Source organism: Motacilla alba, chromosome 4 (assembly GCF_015832195.1).
Source record: "Motacilla alba alba isolate MOTALB_02 chromosome 4, Motacilla_alba_V1.0_pri, whole genome shotgun sequence".
Classification (NCBI taxonomy): domain Eukaryota; kingdom Metazoa; phylum Chordata; class Aves; order Passeriformes; family Motacillidae; genus Motacilla; species Motacilla alba.
In genome coordinates this window covers 6,356,984-6,380,167 of record NC_052019.1, presented here as the reverse complement: position 1 = coordinate 6,380,167, position 23,184 = coordinate 6,356,984, and the positions used below count along the sequence as shown (strand labels likewise).

At 34.9% G+C, this 23,184-nt stretch overlaps 2 protein-coding genes across 2 annotated transcripts; both read left to right on the top strand.

The window, feature by feature from the left end:
• Positions 1-5,539: 5,539 nt before the first annotated feature.
• SPON2 (spondin 2) lies at positions 5,540-11,953 on the top strand. Its single transcript, XM_038136431.1, has 6 exons — positions 5,540-5,697; positions 6,499-6,724; positions 7,083-7,306; positions 7,575-7,766; positions 8,763-8,937; positions 10,929-11,953. Exons 2-6 carry the CDS (start codon positions 6,502-6,504, stop codon positions 11,105-11,107), a joined length of 993 nt encoding a protein of 330 aa, XP_037992359.1. The 5' UTR covers positions 5,540-5,697; positions 6,499-6,501; the 3' UTR covers positions 11,108-11,953.
• A 626-nt stretch (positions 11,954-12,579) lies between these two features.
• Positions 12,580-22,630, top strand: LOC119700814 (transmembrane emp24 domain-containing protein 11-like). The gene is made up of 6 exons (XM_038136433.1): positions 12,580-15,193; positions 15,979-16,189; positions 17,049-17,149; positions 17,872-17,997; positions 20,089-20,235; positions 21,046-22,630. Exons 2-6 carry the CDS (start codon positions 16,060-16,062, stop codon positions 21,193-21,195), a joined length of 654 nt encoding a protein of 217 aa, XP_037992361.1. The 5' UTR covers positions 12,580-15,193; positions 15,979-16,059; the 3' UTR covers positions 21,196-22,630.
• Positions 22,631-23,184: the final 554 nt, after the last annotated feature.

The window sequence follows — 23,184 nt, the reverse complement described above, 5'->3', positions numbered from 1 at the left end:
TGTGGCACTCACTGAATGGTTTAGTTGAGGTGTTAGGGAATGGACTTGATGATTTTAAAGGTCTCTTCCATCCCAGTGATTCTGTGATTCTGTGATCGATGACTTCCTTAGAGGAACTGGGAGGCTACTATCAGGCTGCCTTGATCACCTTCTCTTCTCCTGGCTGAACAAAACTTCCTGTGAGCTGACTCGAGTTTATCAATATCTGTCTTGTTTGGAGGTTAGGTGAGGTCAGAAAACTGGATAAAACACTCTAGATGAGGTCTAATGAATGCTGAATGCAACACTGAAGAGCTTGCAGTCTCTACTATAAGATATTCTAATGCCCTTGAATGACAACCTATTATATATCAGCTGTCATTAAATTGGAAATTCCAAGTTTTTCTTAGTGTGATTAGATCCTATTCATAACCAAGCTAAGGAATGAGGACAGAATTATACATATAAGCAGAAGGTTTTACTGATCTTCCTATACAATTTCCATGGCAGAAGGTAAATAATTACACCTTGGTCCCAAAAATGTGGTGCCACTCTGACAGTGGATACCACTCCTCATTCCAGTCCAACCCTTATTCTGCACTGACTCCTCACAAGTCTTGGTGTGGGAAAAAGATACATTATTTGTTGTGGTGGCAATTAATGGATCTTTTACTGAACTAGAGCTATGTGCAAACTCTGATGTATGGATGAGTTCCCAGAAAAGACCAATTCATTTTTTTCAGTTTCTTAAATTCACATGATTAATTAAGTAAAGATGCAACTCTAATAACTCCACAGCTACCACAGCTACCATTCAGTAGATTTAAGATCTTTGAAAAAAAACACAAGATGAATCAACAAAATGACTGTGAAACAGGATATAATACAAGCGTTGATGGTGGCTACTTTAGAAATATAATTTGGTGGCCTTCTACAATATTACCACAGAGATAAAGGACTGACATTTCTACAAGTCAAAGAAAGCATAAAATTGGTCTTAGAAAGTCAACACCTTAAAAAGTAGCTTTTAAATCTTTTTCCAGTGGAAATTCAATGGCAACCAAGAAGTACAAATGTTAATGGCACAAGCTCATTTCACTTTAGAAATTAATTGAAAGATATAATAGGATTGGACTTACTAGAATATGCAATCTATATTTTTCACAAAACAAGAATAAATTTTTATTGTTTTAATTATGTTGCTGTAGTTTTGCCTTGTTCTCCATTGCCAGTTTTCAGTTCTCTTAAACCTTTGCATAGACAGCTGTATTAAACATTCTCTATGATGCAAGAGAAAACCATTGATTTTACTAACAAGCAAGGTTTAGGCATAATGGCAATTCCACTAGCAACAAAAGCATGTGAAAAGAAGAAAGTCCAACAAAAAATCCCCAAACTAGAGAGTACCAAAGAGAAACATAACCTCTGGTCATGGAGGACCTTGATTTGGTTAGCTAGGGCTGGGCCACAGATTAGATGTTTCAGTACTAAGGAAGTATACTAATAGAAATGACTGAAGAATGCAGAAGATGACAGAAAAGGTTTTTGATGCTGACATTGCTGTCACAAAGACTGGTATTTTTCATTATCTTTTCCTTATCTTGGCTTGAATTCTCAGTGAGCCTTGAATAAAGTTAGAGATGCCTGGATCTGTTGCTCTAGCTGGTTCCATGGGAGGTAGGATCAATGAAGAGCTTATCAATAAAGTTAGTGGAGACCAGAGAACTGCTCATCAGTTATTAATTTGGTCAAATATTGGTATGGATTAAAGGGTGAGACAAACAGTTCTATAGATTATATCAGCTAAAATAACTAAACCTTCATTATATATAGTGGCAGTATACATACTTAGTCTGTCTGTACTTACTTTAGGTACCTTAATCTGCTAAGTAAATTTTCCTCCCAAAAGATTAGTAAAGATTAAAGCTGATTTCACTACTGTTGTACCATCCAATATCAAGAATACTTTACTCTCCTTTGTAAATGCTTTCTTTTGTAAATGGTCCCAAACCAACACCACAATTTCTCCACCATAAAACATTGCTGCTTGCTACTCTGGTGCTGAGGTTTTACAACTCAGAGCTCAGAAGGTTTTGACTGAATGCAAACCTTTGGCATTGCTGAGTGTCCATAATTATATGTGTCTCCATGGTAACCACAGGAGAGAAAGTATAGCTGTATAATCCTTCTTAAGTAATACAATGTTATGTTTTTCTTGGTAGACAAAGAGATTCTAGCAAGTTATAAGCATGTTAAGCAGCCTGTGAATATCAAAGTTGCACATATATTCCTTATCAGCAGAATGGAAATTGTTTTAGCAAAACTGAAATGTGTGTTGATACCTCAGGAATATAAATACAAAATTTTTGGAGCTTCTGTTTTGAGTAAATCTGGCCAAACTAACTTCAGATTAATCATTTTGGTAAATTTTCCTTTCTCTTAATCTTACAGTTGAAGAGAAAAGTCATAACTAATCATGGCAATCTGGTTGCTTGCCAGAAAAAGGGCTAAATTATTCCCTGACTAATCAAAATGGAATTTACAAGATTTTAATGTGCGATATTCCTGTGTGATAGCCTGAACTTGCTCATTTAAATGTTTTAGTACAGTGCAAATGATTCCAGAGCCAACATGAAATTGCTGATACTGCTGTATTTTTAAGTCGCTTTTTTCTTGTTTTCTCATCAATTATTTTTTGTTCGAAAAAATACAGACTATTTTAGACAATGTTATGACTGACATTTAAAAACCAAAAATATCTGGACACCATTTTTGTTTTATACTTTCCAGCTTTCATCCTCTGAATCTGGGTAAAGACTGCAGGAACTGTAAAACTGTTGTCATATTGACAAGAAACAGCAGAAGTTGCACACTTCTGCAAGCAAAATTTAACCCAAGGCACACTTTGGCACTGATGCTTAAATAAAGCAAGCTTTGAATGACTAATCCCTCCAGCATTCAGGGTCTGTAGAGGTACATATGTGGATAGAAGAGACACAAACTTGAAGAATAAAAGCTATTTTGTTGAAAAAGCAAAAATACATTTATAATACAGTCAATTTTTTTTCTAAAGGGAAACTCTTTTTCCAGTTTTCCATGAGTTCTCAGCATATTCCTAATGGGACATAAAAACTGAAGAAGGAATGCAAGCATAGGTTCTGATCCCACAGCATTTTTTTCTCCTACTGCTGGCCCACAGAAATTTTTCATCTGTGGTTCCCAGCCATGAAAGTAATCCATTGAGTGGAAATTTGCTTTTTTCCCTTCCCATCTATGAGACACATTGGGTGTTTTGATGTCCTTCACAATGTCAGAGACTGATTATGCTTAGCACAGTTTCTATTTAAAGTAATAAGACAGTGAGTCTTCAAGTTAGGCAAGTTAGGATTTTTTGACAACATTATTCTGCATGTTTTTTTCTTTTTTTTCTCTCTCTTCACTCAGCCTTAGGGGTTGGGGGGTAGGGAGACAAGATAATTAAATAAATTAACAGTATTTTGCCCAAAGATTTAATTATGAATTCAACAGGGATAAGAATGAGGCTCTAGGTCCTGAAGAACTTAATAATGAGAAATGTGTCATAGTAAACCCCTCATTGTAAACAGGGAAAGGTCCAGTGCCAAGTTCTGCAGCCTGCATGTATTGTCCTGTTCCTGGGTACATTCACAACACGTAGTCATGGAACCAGAATAATCTAGTCTGGTGATGTGCTTTTTGCCAGCAATTTATCTTCGGAAGGAAGAGGCTATTCTGATAAATTAAATATTTCTGTGCCAGACCCAGAGCTAGTTACTTTGTTCTCATTTTGTGTCGTCCTGGCAGTGCCACAGTAGGTTTCAGTATGTGAAGTTCACTGGCTCAGTAATTGTGATGACAGACAACAAAACCTACTGAAGTTTAAGGCTATTTAATAATAAATTGCAAGACTTAAGTAGTTTAAACAATACACTTAACAATTTACTTTTAAATTTGTGGGAAATTTGTGTAGTTCTAGCAGGCTGCACAGGCTGGATGTCATTAAATTAAAATCTCTAAGAAACCTGTGGATCTGGAATTCCGTGCGTAGGAGGGAGTGAGCTGGATGGAATTCAAGTATCATTCTTCAATAAATACTCAAAGAACTTGTATAAAAGTATCCATGATGGCTCTCTGCTCTTTTTCTTAGTGGAGTCTGGCTCCTGGAAGAGAAATCAAGTATGGAAAACATACCATTAACATAGGATGGAGGAAGAGACCTTGGAAATAAAGGGCATGTCCATGCCTAGATGCCTTAATCTGCTAAAGTATTCCCACATCTACCCAGATACAGAAAAATTGTGGCTATAGGTGCTGTAGCCATCTATGTTGAAATTTGCAATAGATTCCATGTTGTCAGCAGAATAATTGATAAAAAATTCCATCCAGACATCCCAGTTTATTGACCTCCTGGCTTGGATTTACCACGGGGTGGGAGGGAAGTTTCCAGTGAAAGTGCCACAAAGCTCTGACATGTTTGGTGGACAACAGTGTGTCACTAGAGCTGTGTGGTGTGTGCTTAACCTGTGATGCCCCGGGAGCTGCATCTGGACAGTAACTAGGTTTGTTTGGGTCTTTTCCCATATGCTGCACCATGATGTTAGAGATCTGGGGAAGTACTTAAGTGACATTCCTCACAATTTCTAAAGAAAACTCTATAAAATAATATTTTCATGGTTCACTGTAAAATTTTCAATTGCTGATTAGCCACAATAGCATTTGTTAATCTTACAGGTTTGGCACAAACCCTTTGTTTTCCTTTATTTGAAAGGTGGTTGGGAAAATAAAATAAAGACTAAACATTATTTTTTTAATTGGGTCACTCTACAATACTTATTTTTTCATTTAAAAACAATTTAAAAGTTTTTATTGATGTAGGTATATGTATTGTACTATAGAGGATGTATGATCTAACTGAAATAATGAGATTTTTATTTGGGGTTTTTTACTCTGAAGACAGCTAAGAAAAATCTCAGAGCTTCCCAAAACCACTCTTTCCAAAGAAACCACAATGTTACAGAGCCCTTTCATCATCCAGCATACAGTACTGTACATACAAAAATATACACTGTACTACTTTAAATTAATTCATATTTGCAGGAGACACAGTCTGTGTGAGTATGTGCAATTATGAAATGTAACTTTTTTTTTTCCTCTTGACATTTTTAGCTGCCTCACCCCTTTTATTTGAACACATACATATGGTGTGTGAGAGTGAGCAAGCTCTCTGTAAATGTTTGGAAGGAGCATCTGTCAGACAATAAAACTTACAAGAAAACATGTTTCTCATTTAAAGAGTATTCACTAGAACTATTTCAGTGTTGGAAACAGTTCATTTGTATAGCTTGGAGGCATTAATAAGAGCAAAGAACTGCAAAGGCACCAGAAAACTCAAACTGTTACTAAGAATCCAAGGTATTTTTAAAAAGCATTTTGTCTTTTCGGCATCTCAGTCTCCTGATAAGGAATCTGAACCAGCTGACAGACAGGAAACCTCTGCTAGTCCATCCAGAGGGATTGCAAACAAGAAGATGGCACGATTTTTGCAAACCTGGAAAGTCTAAAGATTGCAATAATTGTTGGACCAAAGGGACCCTCTTCAGGCATAAATAGCAAGACTCCTACTGTCTTCTCTTGCAGACCAACTCAGCTGCCAGCAAAAGCAGGTGCTCTCCCTCTACCAGTGCTCCAGAGGAATATTTAGTGAGTATTCATAGCTATTTTTACAAACTAATGTATTATTAGTGATTTACTTAAGATTGTATAGTTTTCTCAAAGGACAAAGACATTTAAAAATCAGTTTTAAGGCTGTTATTTTAAACAATTGGTGGAGTTCAACAGTCTGATGCAATTACCAAGTTAATTTAAAAACAAAATTTGCACAACCTATGACAATAACTGTAAAAAAATTGATTTTTTAAAACTGTGTAGTTTAAACAATCTAAAGGAATTACAATGTTTTGAATTCACATTATGACAGCAAAGTAATTTATATAAATATGAAATCTATTTGACTTTAAATGTTATGCTATAAAACAGCCTTTGTAGAACACAAATTTAAAATAAATCATTTCTTTTGGCAAAGTAACCTGCAATTTAATCTTTAGAAGAATAAATATACCACTAATGTTTTCCACAGAAACAGTTGCTACTCTAATTAAATCAAGATGTGACTCTAATCAGATTTCAAAAGAAAATCAGAAACAGATTTTTCTCTGAGGTAGTACTATGGACAAGGATAAGATATTTTAATTTCCATTTTTATTAGAAACACTTGTCCCAGGTAAAGTTACAGGTTTGTAGTATATACCATGGAAATAACAAATCTGAAAGCATTATAGTAATGTTTTCAGAAGCATAACAATTTTCAATGTTTCAGATATCTGCTTTCTCTTTGGCTATAACTTATGCCAGATTACATTTTATTAGGTAACTGCTATTAATTTTTGAGTTTAGAGTGACTAATATGGCTAACACTTTTTTTTCTTTCTTTTCGTGTGGAAGGGAATGGAAAACCTGATGTTTGTCTACTGGTCCTGTAAAGTTATCTGGACAGTTCTTGTAACAATACTGGGTCATGCCAGCAGCCTGCCTGTGGGGGAGGATGCTCTTTGCACAGCAGAGGAACTTGCTAAGTACAGGATAATCTTCACAGGGAAATGGAGTCAGACTGCTTTCCCTAAGCAGTATCCACTCTACAGGCCCCCAGCACAGTGGTCATCCTTGCTAGGTAAGTGAAGTATGCACAGTACTAAGAGCAGATAAGCCTCTTGACCTCTGTGGTCTTTTTTCCCCCTTAATAGTTATGTAAGATAAGTAATGAAAAAGGGAAAAAAAAGCCAAAGTTATTAAGAATGAAATGCAGATATTGAAGTATCCACAATGTTCTCAAAAATCTCCAACTGTTTTCAATTGACTTCTGTTTTCAATTGGCTGCATCTGAAAGAAGCAGCGATAAGCCAAATGTTTTAGTGTTCACTCAATTTTATACACATTTTTTTTAACCTCAAAAATAAAACAGAGAAAATGGAGAAATAGAGACATTCTAAATCAGACTTTTATGTCATGCCATGTATTCACTCAAATAGGTGTTACTCATAGTTCTGACTACAGCATGTGGAAAAAAAATGAATATGCCAGCAATGGTGTACGTGATTTTGCTGAAAAGGGTGAAGCATGGGCATTAATGAAAGAAATAGAAGAAGCTGGAGAGAAAATTCAGAGTGTACACGGAATCTTCTCTGCTCCTGCAATTTCCAGTGGTACAGGACAAACCTCAACTGAATTAGAAGTGCATCCAAGACATCCCTTAGTAAGTAAATGCACATAGTCATTTCAAAAGTTTATTTTATGTTACCAGCAACCAAAATTAAATATTTGAGTTCTCACTTGTAGAAACAACATAATGAAAAATAATAACTAAAAAGCATACCACATTGCAGGGAGCACTGTACAGCTTCTGTAAAGTAGAAGAGCAAAATGACATTATTTCAAGAACTTTAAGTGAAAATTACTAAAAGCAGGACTGAAGCATTCCAAAGCCAGTGATGCAATCCTGATGGATCATTTTGTTTCATTAGGTTTCGTTCGTTGTACGAATTGTTCCAAGCCCCGACTGGTTTGTGGGCATTGAAAGCCTAAATCTCTGTGAAGGAGACCACTGGATGGATGAAGTATCAGTAGATCTATTTCCATATGATGCTGGAACTGACAGTGGATTCACATTTTCTTCCCCTAACTTTGCCACTATTCCACAGGACACAGTTACAGAGGTGGGTGCATGGACGTAGTTTAGCACTTCATACTGATATGTTTTAAATCTTCCCTTTAAAAGATAACTAGTCTAAAATAGTGAAACTGATTTCAGTATTTGAGAGTGCTGATGCTCTCTATATATGGATTTATTACACAGCTGATAAACCTACTGCTTTTGTTTCTCTTCTGTATCTTTGAAATTTATTAGGAAAATGTACATGGTTCATGAATAGTTGTCTCTAAATTTTCTGGAAAAGCTGACAATTTCTGTAGATGGTATTTAATAGTCCTTAAAGTGCCAGGAAAATGAAAATACAAAAGTCCTGACATCACCAGAAGTGAATCTAACCAGGAAAATTCTTAGTAGTGAATACTGCTGTGAGGTGGAGTTTTCAGTTGAAAGCCCTGCTGAAACCTGAAACTGCTACATTTGAGGGAAAGGACCTAAAGGAAAGCAGAGAACTTCACTGTGGTGATATTGCTTTCAATCTCTTTTGCTCATTTCATCCTCTCTATGCCTCATACTTTGCTTTTGCCATTTAAGAGTGGTGGCAAAGGAAGGGTTTTGATTCAAATGGTTTGAATACTCTAAGTATTCACTTAATCCTTTCTTAAAGATGAGTTTTTGTAGCAACAAATGCTGTGCTAATAAGTAATGAGGAAAGGAAGAGAGAAGCATTTGGCCTCTCATATCTCTATGAGAGCTACTATAGCATACCTAATATTATAGTTTAATACTCATGTGTTCTTCTCGTAATAACATCCAGTTCCTTCTGTCAAATCTTTTTATACATTACTGTGCTTGCAGGACCTCCTACCATAGTCCTGTATCCAGTCAAGTGTCCTGATTAAAAATTCTGGGCTGACCAGCATAGTTATGTGAACTATGTGTTCATAGAAACTGGTTGTATGCAAATTATTTGCCAAAAAGTATTAGCACGATTTACAAATATGATTTTACAGTTACCTTCTTTAGTTGTTTTTTTTTTAATATTCCCCTTTTTATTTCACAGATCACTTGTTCCTCTCCAAGCCACCCAGCAAACTCATTTTATTATCCCAAACTCAAAATTTTGCCACCAATTGCTCAAGTAACAATGGTGAAATTAAAGAAAAGTCAGCTAGGTCTTTCTGCACCTTTTATTAATCTTCCAGCTAAAAGCAATGAAATAATAGACACTGTCTCAGGTAAGTGATTAATAGATGTTCTCAATTCTGTTATTTCCATTCACTCAGAAGTATGTGGCAATCTAGCAGGTGATGTGGATGAAACAGGTGATCAGGCAGAATATTCTCCTATCTGCATAGGAATAGTTCCACAGACTCACAAATAGGAAATGAAACAAGCCGAACACAAGTTGACATAAAAGAGAATTCCTGAAAGAATAAGTAAGGGATTGCATATTTCAGCTGTGGTTCAAAGGACTGGGCTATATCCAGAGCAAGAGCTACCCAAGCCTTTGTATCAGTGTAGCTCAGTGAATTTTATAAGAAACAAATAACACTCAATCAGAATCAGCATTCCCGAACTCTTTGCAACTTTGAAGTAAATATTCATCCTTAAGGTTTTTTACCGTGACAATGAAGCCAAGAACCATTATTGTTGTCTCTTTCTGGGTCAGAGCTTGGCAGTTATGTGCAATACAATTTATATAATTTGATTGATTTGGATATATTTTCAATAGAAACATAAATCCTGATAAAAGTAAAGTTATCTCTCATTTTCACTTTCTCAAAGTATTAGCTAATAATCTTGAATAGGTAGGACGACATGCAAACTACTGGGTCAAGTCAATCAGAAGGGTAATTTTCAAATCTCTGAATTAAAATACCTATATTATTAACAAATAATCTTCAAATTCAACAAATGCTTCAAGGGACCAATGTATTCCCAAATGAGTAGCCATGTCCCAGGAGCTTTCTCCAGAATGTCTGGAGATGGCATGTCTCTAGCACTTACAACCACTAAAAACCAGCTCATTCTCTGCTGAGTTAATGTGCTATTTACAATTTAATAAATGTACTTATCAATTAATAGTGGTTTAATGTATTTCTATTAGTAAATAATACATATACAAAGTGAGTGTTACACATCTCATTTACAGTTATATGTTCTTCCCTTAAGACTTGAAAGGAACATTTGGCACTGTTCATGATATAAATTTAAAACTGCATTTAAAGTATAGTATTTAAAAATACTTGTTAATCACAAATCCCTACTTTCTTGTATATGAACCAGTCTATTTAAAAACTTATTCTGGAATCAAAAGGGCAGATTTAATTACCAGAGGTCAAGCAATGTCCCTCATTCCCTCTAGGAGCATAGGCATGAGTGATGACAGCAGAAGTGGTGAGTTCCCTGTACAGCCAGAAATTTATACCAGGTGTCACACGTTTACTGTGGCATTTAAAGACGGGCTTGTGCACACCTCTTTGACCCACAAATGCTGTAACAGGCAGTTTTGATGCCACTTCCTGTGACAAGAAGTATTTTAATTTAACCTGCTAAGGAATACTCACCTACTCTTTATGATTTTTACGTTAGATAGAAGCATACATTATGGATAGTACTTCAGAGTTTGTAACTGCTTTTTTTTGCACTGAATGAAAATTATATTGAAATACTTTCAGCATTAGAAATCTTCTAGTGACAGAATATCCTTATTTGCAAAGGGAAGAGTAGTGTACACACCAAAAAATAGCAAGATGATTTAATGATAAAAAATAGGACTTTATTTCCAAAGCAAATTAGAACAAAAGTAAAATGGAGTTCAATATGAGCAACTCTAGGAACAATAGCTGCCTGCAAAGAAATATAAGTATACCTAAATAAACCAGAGGAAAGCTTTAATCTCAGTGTTTTAGAAAGTCATGAAAAGGAAAATGAGTTCTAAAAATTGACAGTAAATGTTTTTTAATTCAATCTTTTGAGTACAATCATTTTAAGCATAGTTTTCTTTTAAGAAATTCTGTGTTTTCATTCAAGACATAATATTCTTCAGAACTGATCTAATACCTCAGACAGGCTCTAGACTGCAATAACAATCATACAAATGCGTTTAGGAGCTGAAACCAGACTTTTTTTTTTTTTTTAAATTTATGAGACAACACACTGATTTGATGGACATCACATGTATTTAAGTTGATGTAAAGTTACCTCTTTGCTGTGTGTATTGCAGAAACACCCCTGGACTGCGAGGTTTCACAGTGGTCTTCCTGGGGGCTCTGCAGAGGGGTTTGCAGAGAAACGGGGACCAAGATCAGAACTCGTTTTGTACTTCTTCAGCCTGCCAATAATGGAATGCCTTGTCCAAACCTGGATGAAGAAACAGGATGTGAACCAGAAAATTGTGTCTGAAATAAAGAAAATATAATAATTAAGATAATTTAAAAGTAGGATAAGTTTAAATCTAAACTACATGTCAATCAATGTTCTTTTTAATTTGGATAAGCTGCACTATTTTGCTGAAAAGCTGCATTAGAATGGTTTTGAAAGTTTTTATTTAATATCAAGATTTTGGGGGATTAAATTCCTAAGGTTTAGTAGGACAACAGTACTGGCTAATTTAAAGAACAAAAACCCCCAAATAAATCCTTCCTCCAAATACACTGTAAGTTCTTGGAGTACCCTCTAGTGGCAGAAAAGAAGACATTTGGAAAGACTGTACTTCACATTTTTACTTCACAGTAAAAATCTTTCAATCACAAAGTCTAAACTAATAACCTCCTTAAATATTGTAATTTGTTTATCTACACATATTTATACCTAGAAAATAGGGTTTTTTTCCTCTAAATTATGTTTTTATAATTTATTGGCATTTTTGTCGTCTTTCTCACCTTGCTTAATATGCATTTCTTCAGAAACTACTTTAAAAAGTCAGAGTGACCAGATGTTTGCAGTGTGGTTAAGACAATAATGGAACTGAGTAAACTTTTCTTGAGACTTTTGAATATCTGAAAATGTCTTTTTCTTTCTCAAAAGTGAGAAGAATAACTGCCATGAGGACACTCAGTCAACAAAATTACTAGAAAAAAAATCTGAAGTGTTGATAGTCACAGAAAGCATCTGAGTTGAATTAAAAGTGTTAGCTGAGATACAAAAACTGATTATTGGTGTGTGTCCCTCATGAGACAACTTTAATCTCAAAGTTAACACTGTTGACCATAACATAAATTATATCATTAACCTTATATATGCAGTAAATGTGTCCATGTTTCTTTATATGTGTTTGCTGCTATTTGTGTACATATTACCTAAAATTAAGGTATGCACAACTCTAACAAAACACATGTCAGAAACTGTTCCTGACTGCAAGTTTTAATGCTCAAATAACATAAAATGAAAATAACATACAGCTTATAATGAGCTATGGCTACCAACTAGGAAAAGAATTTTGAAATAATAATTATTCTATAGAATAAGTTTAAAGTCAGCTCACAAAACTTTTATAGCACACTGCAATTTTACAAATATACAGCACAGGTATTGAACAGGAGAGTTGATTTGTTAGGTTCATTCTAGAATATGCCAAATACAAAATAATTTCTCTTGTCCTTAAAGGAGCACACTGGGTTGAAACCACAGGTTTGAAACATTTAAATGTTTCTCTGTATTTCTTTTTCCAGGAGAGATATCTTGCAAAGACACAAATAAATTTGAAACTTTTATCAGACTAGACTTCACTGCAAATGCTGATAAATACACAATTGTTAGAACTAAGTGCAGGAATTTCTGCTCTTCTCTCATTCTGCAGATTCCCACTGTTGTCTGATGTTCAAAATTGTTCCACTTACTCCTGTCATCATACCTATTTTTTTAAGTTCTGCCTATTTCCACTCTATAATGTGTGTAGTGTAGTGTTACTACACTATTCTGTGCTTAGTTAATTGTTAGCATTTTTCTTTTTTCTTTTGTATTAGTTTTTACTATCTTGTTTTGTGTTACACTTATTTACTACCTGTTTACATATTTATCATCATATCAGAAAAACATAAGCATATATTTTAGTACATATTTAAATATTCTCAGAGGGTAGGAGCTTATTTCAAATTGATTGTCAAGAGACAAATTAAGCTCAATAAAGTTTTTGGGCAGATATCAGCTGCAATTCTAAATTATGCCTTAGGAAAAACAAACTCAAAACTCACAAGGTATCCTTTGATGTACATCCCTGGAAATTCTCTAAACACTACAGTTTTTGTTCTTCACATGCCCAGAATAAATAAAGGCCCAGACCCAGTAAAAGAATAGCTGCATTTGTATTAACATACATGACCTGAAACAAGATTTGAGTGGAGGAGTCCCAGTGTTAGCTCCTGGAGACAAAAGTTTTCCAAAGGACACTGAAGGAGAAAGGATAAGGAGATAAGGACATGAAGTAGAAAGAGAATACATAACCAACACACCTCAGAAAACTCCAGTCAGTAATCCATAATTTTACTATTTTAGGGTGTTTACATACATGAATATTCACTACATCATCCTTCAAAAAGAGAAATTTCCTATGCAGCCAGTAACCTGGATATGGGGTTTTTTGTAAGCTGTAAATTCAGGAGACCTTGGTAAATATATTCTTTAAGAATGCCCGTGTGGCTGTGCATTGCTTGGCCATAAATATAATTCCAGGCATTCCTGTTGAAACCACAGGGATGGAGCCATTACTTGGCAAGACTGTGGACAGAGTGAATGAAATGCACTCTAGTGATGGAGCACATTTCTCATGGTATTTATCTATTAAACTGATTAGTGAGGTACATTATCCCTGCACAGATGTTGCTAGGACTTTGTAGCTTCTGCAGCCTTGGAATTCCCTTAAAAATTTTGGGACAAGAAAGAAACACAGAGAAGCTCTTCCTTCCTTTTCCCTTGTATCTCATGTTACAGATGGTTGGCAGCTAAGATGCTGAGGTCCTAAATACAAGAGGTTTAGGGAAGGAAATAGGCAAATTAATTCCTGGATTAAGCTAATCTCAGAAAGCACTTTGGAAAGAAGCTTGAAATGGATTTGTAAGGACAATTCTTTTCAAGAATATCTTACAGAAAGAATCAGCTCTGATGCCTTGGCAGATGTTCTTGCAGAATGAAAGATGTGGTTAATGGTAAAGTGTAGCAACAAAAAAGTTACCACAGAATTAAATTGTGGTCCTAAAAAAAAAAATACACATGAAATGAAATTCCTATAATGGAATAAGTGTGAAAACAAAAGATCTGAGAGTATCTGATGTTATTCAAGACAAAAAAACTTCATTTAATTGTATTCCCAGGCCCAGGTAATTGAAGTACATTGGGAATAACTGATTGATCTGTCATGAATGATCCAACATAATAAAGTAACTCAGACTATTCCATGACAATATTTAACACTCCCAAGAAATAAATCTAACACTCGATACAGCAATTCTGGTATCAGCCAGGTGTTGCTCAATGGGGTTTTTGCAGTATGCAGAAGTTATGTCCATAACAATTTACAAAACTCTGAATGACTGAGATGAAAGCTCTCAGTATGCTGCACAAAGACCTGATTACTTGAAGACTGAATTATTTTTGTTTGCTTGAAGTCCAGCAGCCCTACTATGCTGATATTTGCTAGCCAAAAGTACAGAAGAAATGTGTCTCTTCCAATGGGTCTGGGCAGAGTGAAGGATAAAGTGGTGTCACCTTGTATGTCTTGTGTTCTACCACTGGAACTCAGAACTTTGGAAGCCACAAGTACTCAACAAAAAGCTAAAAAGATGATAGGTCAAGTAGCTCACAACCTTCAGACAAACCTATATTTCCTGCAGGTATGAGTATGGCATGGGAATTTATGCAGGTGCACGACAGTCAACATCTCCTGTGGTAGAGGGGCAAAAGTCCAATATTATGATGAGATCCTGTATAATTTAAAATTATTTCTGATGGATAAGTGCTGCAGTAGTAAAGGAGTCCTAACATCCCCCTTGACATTCCTAAGGATTCAACAGCCATGAGATCAGTTTTTATCCCTCTATCCTTAGCCATCTGGAGTCAAAGCAGTAATGTGTAAGGAATCAGTTCTCTTTGCCTGACAACCTTTTAATATGGGGATGCTGATGGGTGATTTTTGGAGGTGAACTAATACTTGTGCTACAACTTGCATGAAAATACTTCATGCTGTGAAATGGAGTGAACCCAGGATGGTCCTAAGCCGTTGCCAGTGTTACACAGACATTCCTTTATTGAGACAACGTTATAGATGGTAGGTGCAGTGAAGAGTAATAAACATGAATTAGTCCTCCTTCTGCAGGTGTGAAATAATCCAGCAGGAGTTTATCCCAAAATTTTTATTTAGGTTACAGATATTGGAGATAAAGGGCTGTGCATGCTTCTTCCTCGACACACGAAAAATATGTGCTGTTTTGCAACTGGGATAACATAAATTTTATGAGGAAAGATGGGTCCTCCCAACTGGAAATGATCCCACAGGTGGGTCCTCCCTACTGGAAAATGACCACTTAGGCCCACCTTTCAGACAGAGTGATCTCCATTAACAGGACAAGGAACATTTGAGTGATAAATGAGTTTGTTATCAGACACACACATTGATCTATATTAGTACAAAGAATAAAAATAAGAACCTTGATCATTTTTTGATTTACACTACAACTTTCTTCAGAGAATATATTAGGAGGTATCTAAGAAATAGTAATTCCTATATATAAAAAATCTTATTCTGAAAGTGTTAATGTTGTTATTTGTCCCTGCAATATCATATTCACTAGTGTTATTTGATTATTTAATGGATTATTTGATCATTCAAGTTCTTTTGACTTCTTTATAGTTCTATGTAGTGCCTGTGGGTTTTAATCAGGTGCCTACATTTGTACAATGATTCAGGATGGAAATTAAAAGTTTGCTTAATGAAAGAGGGGTGAAGCTCTGGAATAATCAGCCAGAATTAATGGGAAATAATAACTTCATTTAAGTTGAAAATTGAGCAGTTTATGGGAAGAGGTAACCAATGTAGTTGCCTACATTAATTTAGGCAACTGATCTCAAGCACCTGAGAGGCCCTTTCAGTTTCATGCTCTTCTAAGTGTATAAAATAAATTTTAATCTAGGTGTTGGGAAAGAAGAAAGAATTTAAAAGGTGTCTTTTCCATGTTATCTCATTCTCCAGAACATGCTGTAGTTATTTATAAATGTGTAACCACCAGCTGCCTTTTCTCACAGTTTTTTTTTCTCTCTCTCTAAAATACTCTGATAAGCAGCAAACAAGGAACAACCACAGGACTACAGGCATTTGTATGTAACTATCTTCAAAAACAGTACAGCAGGGATATATAAAAAACATGAAAAGCAAATTAATAGGATTTCTTATGAACTTTTGGATTTCTTTTTCACTCGCTTTGTATTTTCACATTGGAGAAAGGGAAGAGAAATGCATAATTGAAGATATTCCTGGTGACACCTTGGTAGTTGGTAGGTACCTGTCAATGTTTTATGATGATCTAACCCAGGCAGTAACAAAGATAACTCGAAATGTGACAGCAATTTCTGTGATTGATGAATATGGTAAAAACCAAGAAAAGGGCACTCTGAAAATAACTCCCTGCAGCAGGGATTAGGTTTGAAGTCCTCAAACATTGTGTGTATCCATCACACAAAGAAATGCAGGTTTTCAGAGTGCTTTACTGACTAAAAAGAAAAAAAAGAATGTTTTTTTAATTCTACAGGTGTGGAACTGCTGCTTCCATGTGTGCTTCTGCACATTCTGACTGATGTATTCATTCATATCAGGATTTATCTAACATGGTTTTCCCCATATGAATGGGAGAAATACTTTTTTGATAAGTGCTGGTCTGAAAAGAGACAATTCATGATGTACTAAAGTTTCATTTCCCCTCTGATATGAGAAGCACATTAAATTAATCTACAAGACTGTAAATGTAAGATTTCAAGGGGATAGTAAAAAATAATACAAATTAATTTTAAAAAAAATAATATGATGTGTGAAAGACAATCCATAAAATGTAATTTGAGTACAGCACATTGTGCTTTTGGAGGTCTCAGTGTGCCTTCTAGAGGCTAATCTTCCCAGAGCATTAGGAGTAATTAGAAAGTTTTTCTTGTTAATTACCCCTTTTTTAGTAGTACTTTAGAACATTTTCTAGTGTAGTAAAAATGTATTGCATTTCACTCTGTTATGAAGTAGCCCTGAACAATATTAATCACAAACACATTAAATACATATAAATTTCTATTTTTCCTGAAAAAGCATTGAAGATGTTTAATGTTAAGCTATGTTTTATTCAACAGATTTATCTCTGTTTTTATTCAGGGAATTACAAAGTACAACGCTGGGATATACATATCCATGACTTTCTTGAATCTGCTCCTGGTTTGGGAATGTTTGTGACTGTCACAAGCCCTACTGGTGAGGTAAAAATGCTTTATGAATGTTTCTCTATGATTTATGACTTGACTTCTGGCACTCGCAGGCAGCACTATCTAAAAATAAAAGACACTTCTGAGGAAGAAGTAAATCTACAGTCTACCAGCTAGTTCAGCATTTTGATGCTGAAAGATAAAAGTAAAAACAAGTTATGATATTTAATAATTATGTCTATGGACAATTTTTGCATTACTACCAGATTTGGGAAACAGTGTCAATAAGAAGAATTAGTGACAAGTGAGAAAACAAATAAAATGAAAAATAAAACCCCAAAATTCACTAATGAAATAAAATGGTACAGAATCCACTTGAGCAGCAGAAAGGAGTGCTGATGATAAACAAAACGCAAAGTCAAGGTCACCAGGAGGCTGCTTGTAGCCCTCATGCAGACCAGCTGCCTGAGGTCTGTGCTTTTCCAGCAATGGACAATTTGTCTCCCTGCCTAGGCAAGGTGTCAGTTTTCAAACTTTGAATGCTTTAGAGACCACTGGATTTTGAACGCTGCAAAATTCTGTAAAGTTTTCATGTTCACTGTGAGCTAAAAGAGTTTCATTTTCTCTAAATGTGTTCTGAAATTTGGATAAATTTAATGATACCAGCAGCTGAACTGATTCCTTTTTGCATGCAATTCACGGTGCTGTTTTTAAATTTTTTTAAAAATTACAAATTTTAAAAAATTACAAACCCAATGCATTTATCTAAATTGCAGGTACTGTTGTCAAAACTGTATGGGCCACAAGGGACCTTTACTTTTACATCCTACATCTCTGGGGAGCATATAATCTGTTTCCAGTCAAACTCCACAAGATTTGCAGTGATTGCAGGAAGTACACTGGTAGGTGCATTTCCTACAGAGTCTTTGTTGTAACAATATAAATCATTACCAATAGCAGAGATTTCAAACTGGATTAGAAGTTGGTCTAACTTCTAGCAGATAATTCAATGTTTTTTAGTGATTAAATAAAACAAACATAGAATTATGCAGATAAAATGATAAAAAGACTGTTCTCATATTTAAAAAGTCAGCATTCAAGAGGCACGACTAAGGATAGAGAGATTTAATGTTTGTATTGTGCTTTGAATGTGAAAGATTCTGATCATTAAGAACAACTAATTTGAATCAAAAAGACAATTATGTAAGATTGACTACCACAAGCATTTGACATAAAGATATTCCATGTATTCACTAACTTAGACTGGATTACAATGAAAATGTAACATTTTAGTTTTTGAAAGATATTCAAATGAAGAATATATCAGCCGACTTGTTATTGTCTACTCCCAGCAAAGTTGGTTTTAACACAGATCTGGGCTGAGGCAGGAGGGAAAGCTGTCAGAGGTGATATCATGGCTCTACTGATTGCAGAAAAAAAATTATAAATAGTATTTTAAAATTTTATCTATTTGCTGCTTCCCAAAATCAGGAGAGAATTACTCTCTAGAGTGGTTTGGGGCTTTTTCTCTTCAGCTGACAGAAAAAGAGTTAAATGACCAGCTAAATATAAACATCTTCTAAATGAGTTAAGCTAAATCTCATCCTAGCTGTGCACTTCAGAAACATGTAGATAACACATAAATAACAATACTGGAGTAGGATTATTACACTGGAATAACAAGGTGTTCTTACAGGCTGATTGATAGAAATTAATGGAAATTTAATCATATACATTGCAAAAGAAATTAGCTTTAATCATTAAAAAAAATAATTGTGGAGCTTATCAACTAGGGAGAGTAAGAGGGATAAAGCTTTGGTTGGTTACAGTTAACCATGCACCATGAATGAGATTCTGAGGATGTGCAGGTGATTTTTATCTGGTACAGATGGGGATGTATTAACATTATTTTACACAATACATGCACCATGTAGAGTTCTGACCATCCTATATAAAAGAAGCCAAGAGATGCAGGGAAGGAGAACATTAATATCACAAATACTAAATAATGTTGTTTGTTTGAGAACACAGAAATTAAAAAAGGAAAATGTAGTCCTTTTTAATTATATCTGGAGCAATAAAGATCACAAAAGGAAAAACATTCTTTAGTGAAGGTGAATCTTTAATTGTTTCTTGTAAGAACCATAGGGTTATGTGAACTCTTTCAAACAAAAACAAAGAAATGCAAGGTTGTGAGATGGATTTCCACCTATACTGTTAGGTAACTTCAAGACAACTGCAAGAAAATACACTCTTCATTTGTGGCTGATCTATGAGCAGACCTAAATTCTATCATGGTAATATCAATTTCTAGGGTTTTGAAGATTATTTGTTTGACTAAAACCTTTTTATTATCTGTTAGGTACTAATTGGCTTCTAGGAGAAGTATCTCCTACAGTTTTACTAGAATTTCTAATGCATGCCATAATAAGCTGCATAACATTGCAAGTTCCATTCTTTTCTCTTCATTCTGTTCTATTGCTTGGCTGGCTTGAGGCATTTTTGCTATAGATCACACAACAGCCTGGAGGATCTTGGGAGGTATTCCAACTTGGATAAATAATGTGAAGAAAACAGTTATGTGAGGGAACCTAGAAGTGTATTTGTAAAAAGCCTCCAACAGTACTATTACAGATAGTAATTTCTGCAATATCAGGATGAAATGTGAAATATAATGAGCAGTCTTTTTTTTTTAAACTATTTTGGACAAAAGCAACATTTTAATGGCGGTTGAATCAATACCAGCATAAAATAATGCCCTAACATTAGTGAAGACTGTAAATTTGTATAACTAATTTAAAAATAAAATTAAGAAACCCTTCAGATTTTCCACCTGATTCTAACTGTAGGAGTAATTTTAATTTTTATAAGCAATTAAAACTATTTTCCTACAATAATCGTAAGGGGAAATTATCCATTGTTTCATTTTTAATCTAAGGAACTTTGAAAAAGCAGAAGATACAGTAATGAGAACATTTTTTTTCTTTTTGCAGCGTCTCCACTTGGACATCAGAGTTGGAGAACATTTTTTGGATGAATCTACTATTCAAGCCAAAGACAAAGTGAATGAAGTTAATGTCAGACTAGAGCATCTAATTGAGCAAATTCATCACGTAACCAGAGAACAAGACTATGAAAGAGTATGTATGTCCCATGATGTAAATGTTAAAAATATTGTATAGAGGGTTATTGATTTATAAAGTATTATGAGGTTTATTATCCAATTGCAGTGGTATTTTTAACTAACTCATAAAAATCCATAGATATTTAACCAAAATAGTCTCCATTACCTTGCAAAATATTTTTAAGCAGTTACATAAAATTAATTAATCACTGTGGGCTGATGCTTGTAGCAACAGGTGTTATTTTAAAGCAGGATTTTCCAAGCAGAGTTTTCTTGGTCAGATTCAGCCACGGCAGCCCAGCAGGTGGCAGGTACCATTGTGGGTGATGCTGTTGTTTCCACGCTGCCCTGGGTGCACAAACTCCATTGAGTGAGGAAGGAAATGACTGAGTGTATATTTATATATCCCCATGAAGTGTATATTTATATAGCCCTTCTTCAAACAAGTGTACACCCAGTCGCTTTTCTATATGCACATAGATAGACTGTGTTTGAGGTGTATCAACTTGTTACCCAAAACCAGAAATCTGGCTGCAAAAGGGCTCTTGACAGTAAATTATATAAACATAAACCAGTTAAAATCTGTACTGAAGGAACATGTTTTGCACAATACATCTGTGAACAAGGGAAGCTCTGTTTATCTTCCTGCTTCAGGATGCAGTGTGCTCGCTTCTCAGTTTTGATTTGTGAAGATACAAACCTTCATTTTTATCTACGTGGAAAAATGTTTTTGTTCACCGCTATGCAGAAGAGGGATGCCTTTCTAGTTACCATGAAAGATACAGATTCCAAAAGGTAATAATTATGCTTTTCCTTTATTCTCTAGGAGCGTGAAGAAAAATTTCGGAAAACAAGCGAAGAAACCAACAGCAATATTTTGTGGTGGGCTATTGTACAAACACTAATCCTCATCTCTGTTGGAATCTGGCAAATCAAATCTCTCAGAGATTTCTTTATATCTAAGAAGCTTGTTTAAGTTCTATAAAGTCAATACACAGATTCAAAAATTGCACACCATGTAACACTGAACATCCAAAGAAACCCTGCACCTATGAGGAAAATGCTTGTACAGAACTCTCAACCTTCTCTCATCTTCTGTTCTAACTCTGGTTTCTCCAGCTAGGTCACAACACCTGGCATCCCCTCATGTTTTGCTCCTTGAATCCCATCTTTTATCATTTTCTTTCCCCATCTACAGATGTAAAGCTAAATATAGAAGGAGTCAGTGACTAAGGCAGCATTTAAGTTCAGTACTTAATGAAGAATGTTTAATTTAGGTTAAATCTGAAATACAAACCTAAAATAAAGTTTCCTAAGATTTTAAATTACTCTGCTTGCTGAGAAATCTTATTTTGCACTACTATGAACAGTTCAGCACTTCAGACTGACTAGGATTCCTATAGTAAACAGAGAAATAATTACATCCCCTGCAGTGCTTAATTGGGTGAGAGTGTCTTGAACTCAATCTATATATGTGTAACACCTAAATAAAATTGTGAATGCTTTCTTGCAAAATATTCAGAGTTTGAACTGATCAGTGGTGGCAAAAATTATCATAGAAGAGAGAGACCCAGACAAGCAATTTGGAATTATACTTACTTTTTCTCATAGAAAAGCCTTTAACATTAGGCTATGGAGTTGATGATGATCAGATGCCTCCCACAGTTGTTGATGTAAATTAGTCTTTATGAAGAATGCCAAAGCAACCCAAATTATTTGGTTTCTTGGTAAACAATGCCAATTTTATTTTAATTCATTCCTGTACTAAATGTTTCTGTGTGGAGAATTTTTATAATTTTAATAATTTAGCAACTTTAATATGACTGCCTACAGAAATTACCAGATTTTGACTTAATTTTCCATTTTACTTATTGCAGCTTGGTTGCATGTACCTTTATGCCCTAATTTAGCTAGTTTATGTAAAAATAGCAGTGTAACTACAGTATCATCCAATGACAAGTCAAAGGCTGTGGTTAAAAATCCAGATAATTAGCTTGACAAAGCAGCAGTAGTAGAAGGAAGGAGCTGGAGGTGATTACATACAAAGACATGGAAGTTGAAGTGTCCAGAGCACTGTGACAACAGAATATTGTGGTTTATTTTCCCACTCATCTTTTCAGACCCTTTGCTGGTTTAAAAAGTAGTGAAAGGTGAAATATCTGTAGACCAATTATTGTTCTAAAGGCACTGCTTTCTTTCTTTTTTCTATCTTCCCACCTGCTGTTTTCTTTAGCAAGGAAATGACATTTTCCTTTAAGTCTACTTATATTTCCAGCATGGGAATTAAAAGACAGCTGGTAGTATGTGAGAATCAATAAAATTGATATAAAGTAGAGACAAAAAGCAACGTTCCAGGGACCAAATCAATCCAAATAAAATCTCATAAAGCTACTCACTGCATTGTGTCCTATATTTTAAAATTCAGATACTTCAGAGGTGCCACTTGGAATGACCAGTAAGTGTTATTAAATTAACTTCTCTAGAGCACTCACTCACAACACGTCTTGTAATAACATCTTTGGTAGTGGGTAAGAAGGAAATATGTGTTAAAACCATATGGTATATGAAGTCCAAGAAGAAAGTAATAAAGTGTGACAAGACTGTTGTTCAGACTTTAGCTGATATTTAGTGTAAGGCTCCTAACCACATCCCAGTGACAAACATAACTCATTTCACTTACAATACACTCCAGCTGGTAATCCAGGACAAACAACATTTCAGAATTCATAAAAGAGCTGATCATGTTTCACCATATTAATTAGGTCTATACTCAAAGAGTATAGACTCAGCACTAAGACTTGGGCATCTTGAATGCAACTTGTGATTGCTTAATTCTTTACTACTACTAATGCTACTACTATTATTAATAATCATCATCATATCATCATGATAATCTTTTCTTTTATGAAATGTTTTCACTCTCCTTCAAGATTTTTTATTAACTCCATAAAGCACAAGCTGACTC

What these genes read in the sequence shown, in the direction of transcription:
- SPON2 (XM_038136431.1), top strand. Translation starts at nt 6,502, where the DNA reads ATGGAAAACCTGATGTTTGTCTACTGGTCCTGTAAAGTTATCTGGACA. An exon ending in ACAGTGGTCATCCTTGCTAG is followed by an intron (nt 6,725 to 7,082) that starts GTAAGTGAAGTA and finishes TCACTCAAATAG; the next exon opens with GTGTTACTCATAGTTCTGAC. An exon ending in TGCATCCAAGACATCCCTTA is followed by an intron (nt 7,307 to 7,574) that starts GTAAGTAAATGC and finishes TTGTTTCATTAG; the next exon opens with GTTTCGTTCGTTGTACGAAT.
- LOC119700814 (XM_038136433.1), top strand. Translation starts at nt 16,060, where the DNA reads ATGAAAAGCAAATTAATAGGATTTCTTATGAACTTTTGGATTTCTTTT. An exon ending in TCACAAGCCCTACTGGTGAG is followed by an intron (nt 17,150 to 17,871) that starts GTAAAAATGCTT and finishes TCTAAATTGCAG; the next exon opens with GTACTGTTGTCAAAACTGTA. An exon ending in TGATTGCAGGAAGTACACTG is followed by an intron (nt 17,998 to 20,088) that starts GTAGGTGCATTT and finishes TTCTTTTTGCAG; the next exon opens with CGTCTCCACTTGGACATCAG.